At 37.5% G+C, this 19,897-nt stretch overlaps 2 protein-coding genes across 5 annotated transcripts; one reads left to right on the forward strand and one right to left on the reverse strand.

The window, feature by feature from the left end:
- Nucleotides 1-321: 321 nt before the first annotated feature.
- LOC147479307 (uncharacterized) lies at nt 322-1,020 on the reverse strand. Its single transcript, XM_086578400.1, has one exon. It carries the CDS (start codon nt 1,018-1,020, stop codon nt 322-324), a length of 699 nt encoding a protein of 232 aa, XP_086434526.1.
- An 11,002-nt stretch (nt 1,021-12,022) lies between these two features.
- LOC147479308 (protein PHYTOCHROME-DEPENDENT LATE-FLOWERING-like) lies at nt 12,023-19,834 on the forward strand. 4 transcript variants are annotated; one of them, XM_086576348.1, is made up of 13 exons: nt 12,023-12,288; nt 13,482-13,563; nt 13,652-13,716; nt 13,836-13,898; nt 14,457-14,537; nt 15,868-16,026; nt 16,119-16,217; nt 16,316-17,604; nt 17,699-17,928; nt 18,020-18,177; nt 18,270-18,308; nt 18,392-18,835; nt 18,914-19,834. In XM_086576348.1, the coding sequence occupies exons 1-13, from the start codon at nt 12,160-12,162 to the stop codon at nt 19,640-19,642; spliced, it is 3,567 nt and encodes a 1,188-aa protein (XP_086432474.1). In that variant the 5' UTR covers nt 12,023-12,159; the 3' UTR covers nt 19,643-19,834. The 4 variants fall into 4 exon arrangements, with proteins under 4 accessions (XP_086432474.1, XP_086432475.1, XP_086432472.1 ...); XM_086576349.1 differs by having other exon boundaries at nt 16,316-17,574; XM_086576346.1 differs by having other exon boundaries at nt 18,392-19,834.
- Nucleotides 19,835-19,897: the final 63 nt, after the last annotated feature.

A 19,897-nucleotide genomic window follows, 5' to 3' on the forward strand; every position in this document is an offset into this window, starting at 1 on the left:
AAAAATATCTTTGTTTTCTGACAAAAATTATATCAACTTACTCTTCCATTCATCTGGTAAGTTGGACCCTACTGATGTAAACTTCTTTTCGTCCCTCATCCCCAAGTTCACTATTTTGATCTCATCGAGGGTCTTCGGCCCTATCGCAAGCTCCGCCTCATCCTCCCTGGTGGCGCTCTGTAATTGCTATGCAGACCTCTTCCCAGTGTCTGACACCTCTCCCTGACTTCCACGGACCATACCCTTCACCATCCCCTGATAACTATTCTTAGCCACCACTTGGTCACCGCGGACTTCATACATTCCTGTCGTGGTGGAGAATCAAATCACTTGATAGTATGTTGATGGTACCACCTTCACCTCGTGGATCCAACGCCTCCCCAAAATGGCATTGTAGTGTGAATCTGAATTTACCACCTTGAACCGAGTAAACATCGTCACCGGTCCCATTGTCACGGGTAGTAAAAGCTCTCCCATAAGCTCAGTCATACTTCTGTTGAATCCATACAAATTTGTCCGTGAAGGTCTTAGCTGTTTCGCATCTATTTTAATTTCCTCCATTGCCCATCTGAATAGCAAGTTCACGGCACTGCCGCAATCAATTAACACCCTCTTCACCATGTAATTGCTCATTGCTACCTTAATGACTAATGCATCCTTGTGCGGGGAATTAACAGCTTTGAAGACCACGACAGTGAACACTATGAGTTCCATTCCCTCCGCAAACCATGAACTTGGCCGCGAGGGTCCTGATACCTCATTGACTTGCTGAATACTCGCGGTTTGCCTTATTTTATCCCTATAGGCATTGTGACTCAAAACCTCTCCATTGAAGATCACGTTGATTGTTCTCAGTATCCTACCTTGAACCGGTACCTGCTCATCTTTCTGAGTTCTCGCTATAAACTCTCTCAGCATTCCCTTCTCTAACAATCTCTGAATCAACCATTTCAATGTGTAACAATCATTAGTCTTATGGTTTTGTATCTGATGATATGCACAATATGGCTTACTTTGCATCTCCACTGGCGTGCTTCGCGATCCCTCATAACCCTGAAGACTCTTAATTAAAGGCAAGATCCCACTCAGCAGTCTATTCAGTGGCATCTGTTCCAACTCACGATATGGTTTTCTCTCCTTACTGTCCCTCCTGACTCCTTCTCTACCTCTTTTAGGCCGCGATGAGTACCCGCAATACCCACTATTTCCCCTATCCAATGTCTTAGTTTTTCGGCGATCCTCGCTAGCTCTTCTCTAAGGATAGCACGGCCTTCCCTGATCTTCTGGAATCCTTCTGCATTGTATCCTCATACCTTATGTAACTTCCCACGTGGGGATACAAATCATGCAAGGTCGCAATCTCACTCTTAGCCACAGACTTAAGTACACTGGTCCCTAGACGAAGGCCTCTTTCAAACGCTATTACCACGATCCTTTCATCCATGTTCTCCACCTTCAATGTCTCAGCCTTGAATCTACACAAGAAATCCCTCACTAACTCCGCGGACCTTTGCCTCACGTTAAACAAAGCCACAATATCTACTACCTGCCTTTTTTTATGTATGAAGTGGTCTACGACAGCCTACTCTAACTCCTGAAAATTGTCTATGCTCTTCGATGACAACCGATAGTACTAGTCCGACGCTCCACCCTTTAAGCTAGCCGGGAACATCATGCATCGCAGTCCATCATACCGCGATTCTTGCCATAAAGGCACTTGTTGCCGAAAATGGTGAATGTGATCTGCAGGATCGCCTTTGCCATCGTACCATTCAAATCTGGGCTGATTGAATGTTTAGGAACCTCATAAGCCCAAATGGTGTCGGCCAGCAAATTATGGTTCAGATCGGCCACCACTTGGCTAGCCGCTCCTACTTGAATCTTCGTCTATTGAAGGTTTACCTCTCGGTCGTTATTTATCATCTCCTGAACTTGTTCCATAGTGAGGCTGGTCACCGAGTTTTCAACCAAATTTGGCCTTTCTTTTTCATTATCCGACCCCTCGCTCGCTTCCTCCTCTATTTCTCTTTCTCTTCTGAAAGTGTCATTCTCCTCTCTCAACCTCACTATCTCATCTTGCATAAGCTTTGTCTGCTCAGATGTCGAACCCACGGCTGTTTCCTTTCCTGGATCTCCCCCTTCATCACTCACCACCTCCTCGTCTGGCTCCTACAGTGCTACCTTCTTTGGCCTACCTCTTCCTCTTTTTACTACTATTTCCATCTCTTCGTTGCCTTCTTCTTTCTCTTCCCCACAGACGGCGCCAAATGTTATATCCCTTTCCTCCTTTCATCCTTTTCTCTCTCTTTTCTCTTTAGGTCTTTTTCGTTTTTTCCCTCCTCCTTCTCTCTACCTCCTCTTTCTTTTTATACCCCTTCCTTTTCTCTTTAAATCGTCCACATGTCACCCCATCTCACGGTATCCGCAGCCCTCTCTTCCATGTGTATATCCCGTACTGCGGTCTAGGTATCCGCAGCCCTGATTCCATACTCCAGTATTCCCTTTCTTATCTTACCCCCAAGCCAATCCGCCGTCTATCCTTGACTTCTGCAGATCGTGACACTACAATAACCCATCTCAATACTAGAGATAACCCTGTCGTAGTAAGCTTCCGCCAAAATTTGTTGTGGTTTAAAGGGGAATGTTGCGATTGTAACTAGAGTATTGAGGTCGAAATCAAATCAGGTATACAAAATTATAGTTCAGCTAAGACATTTTCGACGATTTGCCCAATAGGAGTGGTTAGGTTGTACGAATTCTTAGGGTGTGATTTTGGAGCTCTTTTGTTGAGTTTGTGAGGCCACAAAGCTGAAATTGACAACATCACAATTAATACCAAGACCACCAAGGTGCAAAGGGAGTGTGGAAAGGTGCCATTGGAGATCACCAAACCCATAACCATCCTGCACTATAATGGCTTGAAGAACATTTCGAAGACCGTGGTCAAATAACTCAGTTGTTTCCTTAAAATATACCGGCGGGCAAGTACGAAGAGAGAAGACAAGTTTTGTGTGCTAACCCGGCCCGCACACATCATTATGAGGGGGGGGGAGACTGAATGGAGAGAATTTCTAGTGTGTTTCTTTACTAATCAAAGGTTTTTTCCCCCTATGTCAAAAGTGTTCTTCAAATGAGATGGAGATCTAATGGGGCCTTTGATGTAACTGCAGATAAGGAATTGTTCTACATCTAGTTTGCTAACAATGAGGACCATCAAGTTATACTGGAACAAGGACCGGTTTTTATTAATTGGGGGGGATTATTCATTATTTGCTCATGGTTTCGAAGAGTAAAGCAACAAAAAAAATATGTTTAATTGGTCCCTTTATGGGGTCAAGATCCATAATGTTCCAAAGGTTTTATGGACTAATGTTGGCTTAGGATTCCTTGCTAGTAAGGTAGGAGTTCCTATTAGTCAGGACCAAGCAACGTAACTAAGAAGAAATTGAAGTTGGATTATGCTCGAGTATGCATTGAAGTGATGGTATGTGACATGATGCCTAACTTGTTTGATATTGAGCTGAAGCCAGATGAAGTAACTAGAATTTCCTTTGAATATTTGTGGATTCCTAAAATGTGAACTCATTGCAATATTTTTTGGCACTCTTCTGAAAATTGTTTCAAGAACTCGACATCGACTTCTAACGTTCAACTCCCAACTGAGGTAACTGATAGTTGTTAGTGGTGATGCTAGGAGAGTTGTGACATTGTTGTAATAGGGAAACCAGTAAGAAGAAGATCGATGGAGAAGAGTGGAGGCTAAAATAATAGGGTTACAAAGTTATCATACTCTACCTAGAGTTTCATGTATATACTTAACCTACCTTGGGTGTTAAGGTACCCCAATACATGAGAATAGAAAAAACTAAATACGATTCAGTTTGGCATACTGAACTGATAGGATAGTCCACACTTATAGAAACGTGGGACATTACATAGTCTCATACTTCAAATACTTCAACACTCCCCATCAATCTGTAATTACGTAAACTATGCATTTTACAGCCTGGATGATAGAAATAAATATAAGAATATTGCTCCCCCTTTCACATAGAACTGTCTTTAGTTGAAGAACTCGAACAACTGCTGAGTCATTCTGGAAAGTGAAACTGCCGGTTTAGGCAATGGCCTAACCTGAATACTGAAGTTGTACCACAATCACAAACGGTAACCATAACACATGTTTAGTGGCACGCTGCTTGGCTGCTGGTCACTCCATTTGTTGTTATGGCTGTCACAATACAAATTGCACACAATAACACTGATTTGATGTGCACTTCTTAGCTGCTACTATCAATATCACTGTTGAAGTCAACACAATACTGTTTTGGATACTCCTGAATACTAAATATTGGTGCAGTTACGGCTTGACTACTACCTGAATATTGATGAGTGCAGTTTAGGCATGACTACTACCTGAATACTGATGAGTGCAGTTTAGGCGTGACTGCAACCTGAATACTGATGATTGCAGTTTAGGCGTGATTGCTACTTGGAAACATTAGTGCAGTTTAGGTGTGACTGCAACCTGAATACTGATGAGTGTAGTTTAAGCTTGACAGCTACCTGGAAACGTGAGTGTATTTTAGGCGTGACTGTAACCTGAATATTGATGAGTGCAATTTAGGCTTGATTGCTACTTGAATACTGATGAGTGTAGTTTAGGCTTGATTGCAACCTGAATACTGATGAGTGCAGTTATGACTTGATTGCTACCTGGATACTGAGGAGTGCAATTTAGGCTTGACTACTACCTGGATACTAAATAGTGCAGTTTAGGCTTGACTGCTACCTGCTTAAAGATGAATACTTAATAGTGTAGTTAAGGCGTGACTGCAACCTGAGAGATGAATACTTAATAGTGGGGATGTTATTGCTCATACTGTTGAGGTGCAAACGGGTGCACACCCTTGGATATGCCTTGTATGAAGGGCACACGCCCTCATTAAGTGAGTACGCCAAGACATGACGGAATATGGAGACATGAGCACTCTTCTACATATGTCTCCATATTCTCCTTGCCTCATATACTACTAAATGTCCTCATATCTCCATATTCTCCCCCTCAAGTTGGAATATACAAGGCGAAGTTGGAACATACAAAAGCTTGTCTATTCCGACTTCAACTTGAAATAGAGGAAACCAACCAACGCAATAAATAGATGGACCATCCCAAAGTGATACAACCAACCAATACCCACTTCAAAAAAAAAGGCAAAGACGAATTTATACGACCAAAGATCAATCAATGCCTACGTCAAAAAACAATATTGTATTCACCAATAGTTATATTCTCATAACTTATAAGAATTAATAAACACCGAAAAACAAAGCAAGAGATACTAAGAGAAAGTGGAATAACAAACACTCAGATGCGGAAACATACATGAACAAGTCGTGGAAAGCTTGAGCTTTTTAGCCAAAGAGCTTCCACATAGAGTACATCGAGAGAAAGGGAAGATCATATTAGCAAACCAGCGGTGAACAATGCTATGAACAGTAACTGTGAATAGTATCATGAATAGTATAGGAATAGTGTCTGTGAACAGTACCGCAAACAAGAATCTGTGAATAATGCCCGTAAACAATACTCGGCAAACAGTGTCATGAATAGTACTGTGAATAGTACCACAAACAGTAACGGTGAATAGTGCCCATGAAAAGAAAATCCAAGAGCATACCAAGAATAGAATCATATTTGCTCGCCGGAAAAGAAAATCTCCAACTCAAAAAAACAATACCACCAAAAAGAATAAAAGACAGATAAGTTTGAGCTTTGTTAACCAAAAAGCTTTCGAAAAGAGTTCATCCAAAGAAAGAGAATACTAGATCAGCAAACACCAATGGAAACATGCTATTTTATACAGATGGGCAAACTTTGTTGGTATCTTCTTACGAGTAAAATTGAAAGAGTTTATGACTATTTAGTACCATGTACTTTTATTTTTTTTCCTAAATGGTACCCAAACTTTGTTTCTCGCCTATTAGTACCACGAAGTTTCAATTTGTTTCAATTTAGTACATTAGTTAATTTTCCGTCCAATTCCACTAACGGCATTAGTGAATAGTTTTTTTTTTTTAATAATCTTTAATTAATCTTAAAAATTAATCATATATATTTACCTCACTGAGAATCCAAGATTCTGAAAGATTGAGCTAATTTTTTGTTCAAGAAAGTGTTTGAAGAAATGGAAAAAGGGGAGAATCACGTTCCACTTTAGTGTGTGGAAAGAAAGAGAGATTGCCACGTTTTTTAAATGATTCTAAATATCCGAGTTTCTTGGTTCATGGAATTCCTAGCGTTTGCTGATGACAACAAGGAGAACAACAATGGTGGACTTAGCTTGAAAAATAAAGCCAAGGTAAATGAGGTGATTATTGCATTCCATTTTCAGCGGTGGCTTTTTGTCTATTAAACCCAATAATCACTGAATCACCACTTCCTCCAACAGCTTCTTACTCAAACGATTCTTATTAACAAACACTTTCTCTTCTAAAAAAATTTGACCCCAATTCCAATTCTAAAACCAAATATTTTTGTCTCTTAAGCCGCTTTCAATACTTTTCCCTCGTCGCGTTTCAACCCCCTCTCCAATTTGAATCCCAAATTGACCAGGGCTGTCGTTCACAAGCCCTTGTCTGCCGTTCGATTTGTCTTCTCGCAGTATTTAGATGTCGAAGTGTTGATGAATCTTGGTTGTGTTAACACTGTGTTTGATGATGATGATGTGTTTGGTGATAACCTTGAGAAGAAGGGCTATGTTGTAAACAAGTTTCTTTATATGCAATTTGGAAATGAAAAGAAGATGACGGTATTTGCACCTGATGATAATGAATCAGTAGGATAGAGCTGTTTATGAAAAGATTTCTCAAATTCGCAACTTCATAGTTATCAGTAACCACCTATTTCAATTAAATGGTCATCAGCAACCACCTATTTCAATTCATAGTTATCATTTTGTTTGTTATGCTTATTCGCGGAATTAGGATATTGGCATGCGGACTCAATCAATAGTTTTAATTATTGTTGAAAAAATGTTTTGAGTTAAAAAAAAAAAAAAAAAAAAAAAAAAAAAAAAAAAAACTATTCACTAACGCTGTTAGTGAAATTGGACGGAAAATTAACTGATGTACTAAATTGAAACAAATTAAAAGTTCGTGGTACTAATGGGTGAGAAACAAAGTACAGGTACCATATAGGAAAAAAAAGTGAAAGTTCATGGTACTAAATAGTTATAAACTCAAATTGAAACTTGAATACTAAAAACTGAAAAAGAATTGATTTTTTTTTTTCTTGTATACTGATTTTGGAAATATCTCTCCTAGCATACCACTAAACTTAGATTTGAACCTGATGCTCTAATACCATGTTAGTGGTGATGCTAGGAGAGTTGTGACATTGTTGTAATAGGGAAACTAGTAAGAAGAAGATCGAATGGAGAAAAGTGGAGGCTAAAATAATAGGGTTAGAGAGTTATTATACTCTACCCAGAGTTTCATATATATATTTAACCTACCTTGGGTGTTAAGGTACCCTAATGCATGAGAATAGAAAAAACTAGATACGGTTCAGTTTGGCATACCAAACTAATAGTCCACTCTTATATAAATGTGGGACGTTACATAGTCAACAATATATAGGGGGCGCACGCCCTCATACTTCAAATACTTCAACAATAGCCATGTTCAGGGTGGAGAACATAATCAAAGAAAATTTTAGAGCAGATAGATGAGTTGGTGGAATCACTAACTCTGGCCTTAATGATGAGGCAAATAGATATATAGACACAATGATCTATGATGGAAATAGTCCTGATGAAGATTTTACCATAGGATATTAGATACCCAAGGGAAATAATAATACTACTACATATGAAATGAAAATGGTGAATAAGTTATATCCTCATATGAGAGTGAGCATACTGAGAATGATCAAGCAATGGATTCAAGAGGTGCTGGTGGAGAGGAAAGGTTTGAATCTTCTCCACATTTGGAGAATATTCCTCAACAAGATGTAGTGCGGTATTCATTGGAGGATATCCTTTATGATTCAATTCTCTGCTTGTATCCTACTGAAGAAGATTGTCTCAATTACCCTGTTCAGAATTCTTTCTAACTTCTTAGTTTGAATACTGAAGAAGAAGGGGCATCTTCTTAGGAGGAAACAAAGTTCTTTGTGGATCATTTATATGAAAAATATGAGGAGGGTGTCCTCTTTACAATTCCTTTTAACATGAAAATGCCAAAACCTGAAGCGAGTCCACACATTGCTGGACTTATTCTAGCACAGTTTGATCCTGAGCAGAATAGCATAAGTACTTCAAAGAGCGGGAGAGGGAGGCCTATGGGGTCTAAGAATAAATCCAAAAATATTTTTAATGAGTATACGTATATGTGCTTGCAATGTGAAGGGTGTCATTGACCCTTACAAAGTTCAAGAAGTGAATAAAGTTAGAATAACTAGATGTCTTGGTCTTTTTGGGTTGATGGAAACTAAAGTCAAGATGGATAATTTAGATTGTTGTCTTGGATGGAGCTATGTTATTAATTATGACTTTGACCGCAGTGCTAGGGTGTAGCTGGGCTGGGATAACTGTTGTCCATGTGCAAGTTCTTAATAGGGTAATTTCCTAAATAGTAACCCATAATGTCAATTTGTTCTCAAATAGTAACCGCTCAACAATTTTGACTTGTCAACTTTGTTTTGGACATTTTTGCCCTTCTTGATATCCTCTGAGATTGCCCACGTGGACCTGCAACACTCTCTCTCTAGTTTTAGTAATGATTTTAGTGATTTTAAGTAATTTGAAGTGATTTGATAGGTGCGTGGAAATATACGACCATAGATTATCTTAGAGATGATCAGATGTAAATTAACGGTCACAAACGCATTTGCGGTTTTGAAGCATCGAGATTCATAAAATTATGATGGACAGTTAACATTAACATTGTTCATATTTTTATTACCAAAAAAATGATTTTAATAAGAAAAATGTAGAGATTAAGATTAAAACCTACAAAAACATAGAAAAATGTATTAAACCATCATCAAAAATAACAAGGTTCAGGTAAAAAATAACAAGATAAAAATCATGAATTAAAATGTACCCATGTATTAAACCATCATCAAAGGATAAAAACATAAACAAAATCTAGACATCATCAACAAGACATGTTCTGGTTCCACAACTATCAACAATAAAAGGAACAAAATCTCCAGAAACTTGGACAAGACATAAACACATAACATAACAGAAACTTGACCACAAAACCTATTAATCTTCCTCATCATCGTCCTTGTCCTCGTCCTCATCTTCCTCCTCGTCATCCTCATCGCCATCATTGCCATCATCATCATCACTAGAACTGGAACTACCATTAGCCATGTCTTGGTTCTCCCACATATAATCAGTAGCATCTCCATCAAAATACGGGTCCCATATCACTTCATCATCATCTTCTTCTTCTTCATCCATATAATCATCATTGGAATAAGTATCCCACATTTCCTCTTCGATCATCATTGAAAACGCATGTAACACGTAATTATTTGTGTCGTTGTTTGTGTTACATTTCTTTTACAAATCTTACTTAGCCTATTAAATATTGATTAGTATAGTGGCTAGCAAGGTATCAATCATACTCTAAATAATTAGTAGATGATAATAGAAATTCCTAATCTAAATTACTCTAATGAATGCAAGTAAAAGATGTGGCTAGGAGAATTGGTTTTGTTATTCATAATGGGATTGCAATTTTTTGTGTGCTTGACCTATAAATATTTTTTATAATCTAGTTTAAATGTGAAATAAGATACAAACAAAAAAAAAACAACGAACAAACAAACATATCCTCGTCATGTTCAATATTGTTTTTATTAAAGGGTTTTCTCTAAATCTTAGTTTTTAACCCATACAAAGAAAAAATAAAGATTGTGTTTTTTCTTGCAAAATTCAAACCGTCATTATAACTCAATAAGACTTTTTGATTTAGATATCTATTTATTCTTTTAATGGATCTGCATAACTGTATTATATGTTTGATTAGAGAATTTGAATAAAGTAACCATGGACTTGTTGAGCAACTTGAAAACCAAATTTCATATATGATGGGAAGTTTCAAAGGAATTTACTATTGCTATAAATATCTCCGTATGTTTTCTCATTATTATTATTATTATTATTATTATTTTGCACATATCTTGCTACTGAATGATTACAATAGAGACTTGCACAAGGAGTATATAGTGTCTTGCAAGACTTGTCACAGACTTATTGAAGAGTCATAAATTTTTTATTCAAAATCGGGATAAAAAAATATGGGTTGGTTATAATTAATAAAGATGTATAATTAATAAAAACATGGATTTGATATTATTTTGTCCCCTATAACAACTGAGATTGAATTAATTTTTCTTGAATAATGTTATATCTGGTGTGATTTTATTGGTATTCTTTTAACCTTATATGTTATTGCTTTAACAAGCTCATATAATAGAATCAACAAACTAAAGTATGATAACAAAAAAAAATACGATGACAAATATCTTACCTAAGTTTAAATTGATCGCATACACTTGAAAACGGTTGGCAAAATATGTGTAATGGGCCCCAAGAAAACGAAGAAAAAAAATACTAATAATAAATAAATAAATAAATATTTAAAAAAGGGGGGACAAAAGCAAAAAACAAAAATCAAAAATCAAAAATCAAATTGAAAGTGGGCGACAGGTTTTGTGTAAAATTAAATAGATGGTCCCTGAATAAAGGATAAAAACAAAATATAATTTGTATTTCCCCAATGTACCCTTACACACAATTAAGGATTTGTTTTATGATTGAAGGACACAATAGTCATTTTGGTCGGCGACAGCTTGGAGTAGCTGTTTTTTAAGCCAGCCTACATAGTTGGAAGTGTCTTTGCCTCTAAAAAAGTTTGTCGGTACAGAGTATAAGTTGAATGCAAAATCCAGAGTATGCAGGATTATGGGTGCGCAGTCCATCTAGGTCCTCCACCAGCAAAAGGTGAGAGTGTATTGTAAGGCAAAGTTCAAATGTTGTAGAATTGTTGGGTAGTTGTGATATTTTACGAATGGGCCTACGTGCCATGATTATTGAGGGATGGAATTGATTATTAGGTCAAAATGATCTCATTAACCATACCGACTGCATTTATGAAATAACCGCTATAGACCTATGGGCAGCCTTGAGGACAATTGACACAAGTGACACCCCCTCCAAAAACAGTTGGTTAAAAATTAGAGCCTCATTTAACAGAAAAATGTATTGTATATTAGCTTAGTATAAAATAAACTCAACACACAAAATAACTTAGTCGGGAGTGAAACTGAAATTTAACTTGTTCTTAAGTCCAAACTTGCTCAAGGTTAACTTTTGTTATTGTTTTTTTAACAAAAAAATTTATAGATTCACATTTTAGTTAGCCCCCTAATTGGATTTCGGCTTGGGTCCCAAAGTCTAAGAGCCACCCCTTTATAGACCTTTGGTGGAGGAGTACAAAAATCTTGTAAAAAGCATCAGTTAATCACACATCTTGATGCACAATCAACCATGTGCACTTATAGTCTTGAAGTTGTAAGGTTACCAAATAATTTTCGTATTTACTAGCGTAAAGGGTGCCCCATTGCAAAAATACTCAGGAGACAATGTAAAATATCCAAATCAAATTTATTAATCTTTAATTTCTTTTTTAGTAAAGATTATTAATTTTTAATCTTCAATGCTCTCCCATGTAATTTTTAAAACTTTAAATAATGGCCAGAATGCCTAGATAACAAATCTCCTGGCATTACTTAATTATAAAATTGTTTAAAATTTTATTGTTAATTTTTTTTTATACCACCAACACATTTCGTACATGCATAGTACACCACTGCCAAAGACAAAATCAAGATCAAAACAAAGGCAAATGTCGTAAAAATCGTTGCTTTACAAGGGCAAATGTTGGTTGCTCCCATCACCTACGTGGTTCCCTTTCATGGAAGAAAAAAAACTACCCCCATATAAACCACAGTCTCACTACCTTGCCCCTTCACTCTCTCTGAACCTCTTCTCATCCTAGGGAAAAAAACACCCCACTTTTCTTTCACCCCTTTCTTAAAAACCGTTTGAACAAATTTCTGAATGAGATAATAAAAACATGGGGGTTTCTTTTAAGGTGGCAAAACTTGGTACGAGGTATGGGCCAAAAACCAATCAAACAGAAGAAAAAGACGAGATTTTTTCAACAAACAAAGAAGAACCCCAAGAACGTAATGATGCCACAGAGGTATAACAAACGCAAACATTATGTGTACCTTTTTTTTTTGACATTTGTTTTCTTCAATATATATATATTTTGGTTTGTTATTTTGTTTGTGATTCTTATGTTGCATGATTGGGTCTTGATGGTTGTTTTTGGTATTGGGGCTTTGTTTCATCGTTTGTGTGTGGAGAAAGGTGTTGAGATTGATTGCATGTTTTGTTTTCTTGTAGTGTGATTAAGTAATTTGCGAGTCTATGAGAGTGTCTTAGGTAAGTAGATTATTTGTTGGTAATGGGCAGTGGGTATAGATCGATGGGTTCTCGAGTTTTAGTCAATAAGAGTTTGTTTTGAATTATCAGAATAACTTCTATGAATAAATTTGGGCTGTTTGATGCTGGGGATGAATGAAAAGCTCATTCTTTGGAACAATATTTTGTTACGTTGATTCCTTAGAGGTCGGTTTCTAGTGAAGGTGGGTTTCGATCCTAATTCTTAACGCATTAATTGATTCAACCCCCTTACTGCCTTATGTACTAGATTGATACTTTTGAGATATATATATTTCTTCTATGTATGGATGTTTCAGTTCTAAATGGCAATCTTAGCAGCTTGTTTTATGTAGTTTTGTTTGAGAGTTCTGTATTAATAGTGTATACCTCGGTTTGTTTTGATGTAAAAACAACCGCAGTTCTGTAATTAGCCAAATTATCAGCTACATAAAATCATAAATGCAAGATGGATTTTAGGAGACTCCATGATATTAGATAGTGAGGTTTACTTTTGTGATGTACAAATTGAACATTTTACATGCTATGCATATAACAAAAATGCTTTGAGAGTGAATCCCAGCCTTACACGGTTGATTAAGACTTCATCAAAGGAAGCGTCAATCTAGACTGTGTAATGAATATTTCAAAAGATTATCTCAAGCACAACCCATCTCTCCCTTCCCAAACCATTGTGTCCGCATGTGTGTCCATTTGTGTGCATGTGATAAAAGCTTGTATGGCGATATTTTAGTGTTAAACATGGACAATGTACCCTGAGGTATTTTTTTCCTGCACTTGTTGAGGTTGCTTGCCATTCCATTTAATTTCTTGACCCCGATCTTTTTTTTTTAATCCAATTATTGCTGCTTGATTTTGTCAATATGTTTTGGTTAGCCGTTATTTATTCGTACTACTAATATTTGAATCATAAAAACGGTTGTTTTGTAGGGTAACATCATTAGCTCAAGAGATCATAGTTATGTGAATTTGAATAGGTTACTTCAATCTGGATCATATGTCTCCTCACAAGGTGATACAAGTTGTCGGCATAGTTTATTTTGTCAATAATTAGTTGGTTTATACTTTATACTGATCTCATTTAAATTTGTCTATGGCAGACCAAGAGGTGTCTTTTTCTCTGAACTTGTTTTGTGATGGCTTTTCTGTAGGAAAGCCTTCTGAGGTTTGTTTTCATTTAAATCGAGTCCTGTCATAATTTTTCCTCAGATTACATTGTTTAAGACCAGCTATTTACTATGATTGCCTATCAACTAATATTAGAATGTCATGTTGACCTTGCAGGTGCTCAAATTTGTGCCTAAGGTGTTGCAGCCATATGATAGGGCATCTAAGATGTTCTTCTCAGTAAGTATTCTCATGTTTTAAAGCTTAACCTAGTTATTTCGATCAACAATCTTGGTGTTTGTGTTTGTCACATGTTTGGTCATGTTAAGATGTAGTTATTTTATTAATCTGTTTTGAATTCTGTCGCATATTAGGTGCCTACATTTTGTTATAGACTGTTCCCTATTTTCTCTTTAGGAGCTTTGTCTTTATGTACTGCTTCTTATTTACAACATAATTGTTCATTCTGCGCAATGTGATGACAAATGTAGATGCTGCAATATAAAAGCAGCAATTGGTTTTACAAACTAAATAGTGGCCTAAGACCTGGGGATTTATGATGTAATATTCTAGTTTTTTTGAGGGAAAAATGACAAAAGGGTGTCTCCTATATTTTGGTCTTAAAAATAGTCAGAGCAGGAGTCAGAGTAGTTGGTCATCTTTTGTATTTTATGCCGCCAGTAATTTTTCCCTCCGAGAATATACCTTTGAGCGTGTAAATTTCTTCTACGTCTATTATAAGCAAGTCATGTATACCCTTCCTAATTTGCTTTATAACTGATCTTTTGTTTACTTTAGGCAATTGAATATGGATTGTTGCCTGGAGACATTCTTGACGATATACCCTGCAAATTTGCGAATGGAGCTATTTCTTGCGAAGTAAGTTATCATCATTCATCACACAATGTAACGTAAATATATTGAAAATTTTCTCTTTTGAGTGGCCACAACACAATTTAGTTGTATGAACACGGGCAGTATTGTATGAATGCTTATATATCGATTGTTCTAAATGAGTTTTGATTGGGAAAATACTTAGGATAATTCAATATAAAGAAATCCAAAGTTCTTAAACACATGTCGTCTACGCATTTTTTTTTTTTTTTTTTTTTTATTGGGTGATGTAGTCACCACTAGTCTAGTTGCAGAAGATTGTAGAATGATTGTCATCTCTATATTGTTTTTCTGGTCTTTGCACTCTCTCTCCACATGATACCTCTCTCTTGTTTTATGCTCCATTCTCTTTACATCATAGCTACCAAAAGTTTATACCATTTTGGGCATGACGTCCAGAACACAATTAAACACGGATTAGTACGGTAGTAATGCAAGGAAAACCACAGAGAGGAGCATATATTGCATAAATAGCTCTGACCTAGGCAGCATCTCAAATGACATGTCACTTTTGGATCTTTTGTACATAAGTAGTCATCAAGTAAACGTCAACTTAAATTTGATTTGATTACATTGGGTGGGGACTATACAATTTGTAAAGGGGATGGTTATATGAACTCCATTTAAAATGACTCCAAAGTTACTCCACCACTAAATGCAAATGAATTAGAAGCTGATTTTTGGTTGGGATGTTCTCCACACAATAGAGATCATCCTCACAAAAAATCAGTTCATTTGAAGATATATAACCTTGTCAAAAATCGTTTAGAATGTTATGAAATTATCCAACGACCCAATTTTTTTTAATTCGTAACAACTTTTGACAAGGTTAAACATATTCAATTGAGCGGATTTTTTGTGGGGGTGTTATTCATCATGTGATGTATATCTCCACAAAAAATTAGCCCTCAATTCATCTTGTAAGTCCACTTTTAGGAGTGGAGTAACATTGGTGTCACTATAAGGTGGAGTTCATATAACCATCCCCATTTGTAAATATTCGGATTAAGTCCTAATGTAGTTTCCAAAAGCCCGGGAAGAAAGGATTACATGTGATTACCCTTTTATCAGGTGGCATGCCGATTGCCTGCTTCAAGCAATAGTCCTGGTGATACGTATCATTTTCTGTATTGTGTTAGTGCCTTCTGGGTTTCTCTGCATGAAGGTTTTATAAATAGTATATTATGTCGAATATCTAAGTGCCTACTGTGCTATATATTTAGTTATATACTATGTCTGTATGCCTTCAAGATTTATAGTTTCTGTATGTATATATATGGTGCACAAAATTGAGAGCTCTATATTCTGTTTGCAGGTTAGAGATTATAGACAATGTATACTTAAATTAGGCAGTATTCTTTGTTCCGTGGAAACATCTTTAGTTGTACACAAAGTTCACCTCCACATGTGCATGGAGACTGTGGTCAAGGATATCTCATCAATCTCAGATTCTTGCACCGAAGATGATCAATTGGTCAGTGGAGAACCGATAAACTTGCATAACAGATTGTTTTGTTATGAACTCATGCACATTGTGCTCTAATCTCAATTTTTATTTTTCTTCAGGAAATCGAGTCTCGCATTCTCAAATCCTTGCAGCCAGAGCTTTGTCTGGACCCTACACCATTACTGGACAGACTATCTGTCTCACCAATTTCAAAGAAGGTACTCTTCATAACTGTAATTCTAATTGAGATATCTTCACTCTTTTAAGGGTGCTTTTGTATTCATCAATTTGAAATTTTACGCTTGATCTTTTGCAGCTTAATTTGGGAATCTTTGCGGACAGGGAGAAGAAAAGGCATAGCAACAAAGTAGCTGCAAACTTTGTGCCTAACAAGGTGTCCAAAGAAAACAATAGCTCTAATAGTTGGGTGACTGCCAATTCAAACTCAAATCTAGCATTCAGAGATGGAGGATTCTCATGTGCTCACCAGGCTGCTTCAACGTGTTTGCCAAATCAACCGGAGAGCAATACTGTGCAAGGTTCTTTTGGACATGAATTTCCTATGATATCTAAATCAAATTGGCAAGCAGCAGTTAGTAGCTCCAAGTCAATCTCAAAAGCTGCAATAATTCCCTCAAATTTCATTTACATTCCTAAAGATGAAACAACTGATTCTTATGGTGTTGTTGTGACTTCTAGTGTATCGTCGGTTGGAAAGAGGGAGAGAGTCGAATCACATATAACTCCCCGGACTAAGATTAAGAAATTAAAACACAAGCAGTTAAAGTCAGTTCAAGTTGCTCCACATCATGTTGGTAGACAAATGAGCACTACTCTTGAATCCCATATGCAGTGTGAGAGCACTCCGCAACAACAGAGGGCCAACAGCATCAGCGCAAGATTTAGCAGCAAAAAGCATTCCCACTTGTCTGCGAACGACATCCCAGAATCGACGCCTGGATCTATACCACGATTGCAGATTGGGGTGCCTTCTTATCCAGACCAAAGTGGAGTCTCTAATTTGAAACAAGATCCGATTGAAGATCTTGATATATACAATCAAGAAATGGAAAAGCTTATGAAATCCAATCCAATTATAGAGATTGGAAAAGAACAACCTAATCTTTCTCTGTCAAAAATGCAGCAGTTTACAGCATGTGCAAGAGCTCATGTCCCGTTCTCAGCTCAGGTGGGTCAGCTTGTTGAAAAGGACCTGGGAGAACCTACTAAGAAGAGGATCTCAACACAGATTGCTGGGGTTTCTTCTCCGGCGCCATCCTATTCAGAACTTCCAAGCTCCTCTAACGGAATTTCTTCTAGCACATCCTTGAAGTCTGTTTCTGGGTCTCAGAAGGAGAAGATCACATCCGTATTAGGTGTTGCTGATAGAAGTAAATCCTTAAATCGCAGTCACAACTCAACAGAAAATCAGGCTTCACTGCCTGGGAAACGAAAATACAACTCTCGCTTAAAAACTGTGCGTGGAGTTGAACCTCCTGCAGGTGCAAGCAATGTGGCCAGGATAACCAGTTCATCCTTGCCAATAACAAGTGAATGTGATCCAATCCTTGAGAGGTTTAAGAAGATCAAAACATTAGCTCAAAAGTTTGTCTCTGATTAACATTATCTCTTTTTTTTGCTTGGTATCGTTTATTCTTGCTGGTACATGAACAACATTACTCAAACTTCTACATTTCAGGTATGGACTCAATTCCAAAAAGTGCACACTGAAAACTCTCGTTGCAAGGAAGTCATCTTCCTATGTTCCTCAACTTCCTGCATTCGAGCTGTTAAACTCCGAGGACACTGAAGCTGAGAAAGATGCTAATGTTGGTAAATTTGAAATGTCCAAGTGTCTTTTTTGGAGGAATCGTGGTAGCTGTCTGACCAGGATGGTGACATGCATGCGTATGACACGTGTCTACAATGGTAAATAGTTCTGCTTTTACCTGAGCTGATTCATTGCCTGGAGTCTGAACAGAGCTGACCCTGTTCTTCTATTTTTTTCCTTAAATCTCAGGCAATGGTTCTCCAGTTGTTTTGCACGAGTCACAGAAGCTAGTCGTGTCAGAGAAGCCCAAAGATAGAAAGACAGAAGTTTATATATTCTATGGAGATGAAAAGGAGGAAGATCTTGGTGCACTACCTAAATATTCTGTGCAGCACTTTCATAATACTGTGAGTTTCTCTCACCTAAAAATTGCTGCAAGAAATTCTTACTGTTCTCTGATGGAATTAATATTTTTCTTGCTTATCTGTGTATGTGGCAGCATTCTGTGGACTTGTATGTTGCTCAGTTCATATCACTTGTAAGTGTACTTTGCTTATGTCAGACTCTATAGGAAAAATTTAGATTCCTTTCTCAACATTGTGCAATCTTTCTACTTTGTAGATGAAGAGGGAAGGATATAATTTTATCAAAGATGAACTACAACCTGTCGATTTCCATACGATTGGTGCTTTTCCTAGTCAACAGCAAAGTGGCAGTACAAATATTCAACTTGGTAGTGGTGTACCTCAGTCATCACCCTCAACACTGATTTCAGGCCAGTCATCCACCACACTAAGTAACTTGAGCAGAAGCATCTCAATTCAGAACCCTCAACTATTATCTTCCAAACATATTCTAGCAGAAGGCCATTTGCTACCACGTAGCAATGTTGACAATGGTTCACAGTTCTCAACTGATAATTTGTCCAAGTCCTATCAAGTGCACCGATCTGTCGATGTCAAGTCCATGAACCAGCAGCAGCAACCTCACATGAAGAAATCTCCCCTGCTCATTGGAACCACAAATTCATTGGCTAATACTAGGATTCAGATGGGAAATCAGATGGTTAATGATAGTGTTTTTCTACAACTTTTGTCTCAGGAACAACCAATGCAGCAGTCTCATCAACTTTCCCTTGTGCAGAACTCCATGTTTGGAGGAGTAGAGATGGCTTTTGGCAAGACGAATGAAGGTATGATGCAGTCAGGCGGTGGACCAGTTATGAGAAATCTACATGGTCTTGGTCTCACAAGTAAGGTAATGGGTGTTGGCTGTGCCATGTCAACACCCATGGGACGACAAACTCCTGGCCTGTGCAATGTGGGTCAGAGTTGTAATCTTAATAGCTGGGGAAGGGGACAACTAAGTGGAGTCTCTATGCCAGGTAATTTGGTGGATGGAATGATGGCAAACAATTTGATGCATGGTTGGTCTTCGTTGGGTCAAGCATCGACGAGTGGTGGCATAGGTCCATATCCAAGTGCAGGTACATATATGGACAACAATGTGCAGACACCACAACAACTTGCCATTATTCCACAAAAGGATCTAGACCAGATGCAAAGGATGTTGTCTCTGCTGCAGCCGCCACTGGGTTATAGCTTGCACCAACAAATAGGCTCCCCTCAAACTCACGTTACTTCACAGTACTTCCACCAGCAAGCTCAGATGAATCCACAACAGATTGATGAACATGCTCTAATGAGCATGCAACATAGAAATTTGGGAGCAAATGTGCCGCAGCAGGAGGTGAATGCTGGCGCTATGATGACGAGTCCTATGAGTCCACAGCTGAGCTCTCAGACACTTGGTTCTATGAATAGCGTAACCGGCTCACCTATGGAGTTTCAGAGTAGTACTAGAGGAGAATGATTGGTGACCTCCTGGTGTACATAACAGGGTAGCAGCTCACATAGTCTATATAAATACAGGAAAAGTTAGAAATGCAAAGACACTGTCTTATATTATATTCACCTTTTCCTCAACTTGTTCAGCATGGCCACTTCATATGGTGTTTTGCCTTTTCAAATGTTTATTTATATATGAAATGAAAGAAATTGTGCACGTGGCATTGAATAGTATTTTATGTTTTTTTCTGCCAAAACAATATCATAATTCCACGATACA

This window comes from Coptis chinensis, chromosome 8, assembly GCF_015680905.1.
Source record: "Coptis chinensis isolate HL-2020 chromosome 8, ASM1568090v1, whole genome shotgun sequence".
In the NCBI taxonomy this organism is placed as follows: Eukaryota; Viridiplantae; Streptophyta; class Magnoliopsida; order Ranunculales; family Ranunculaceae; genus Coptis; species Coptis chinensis.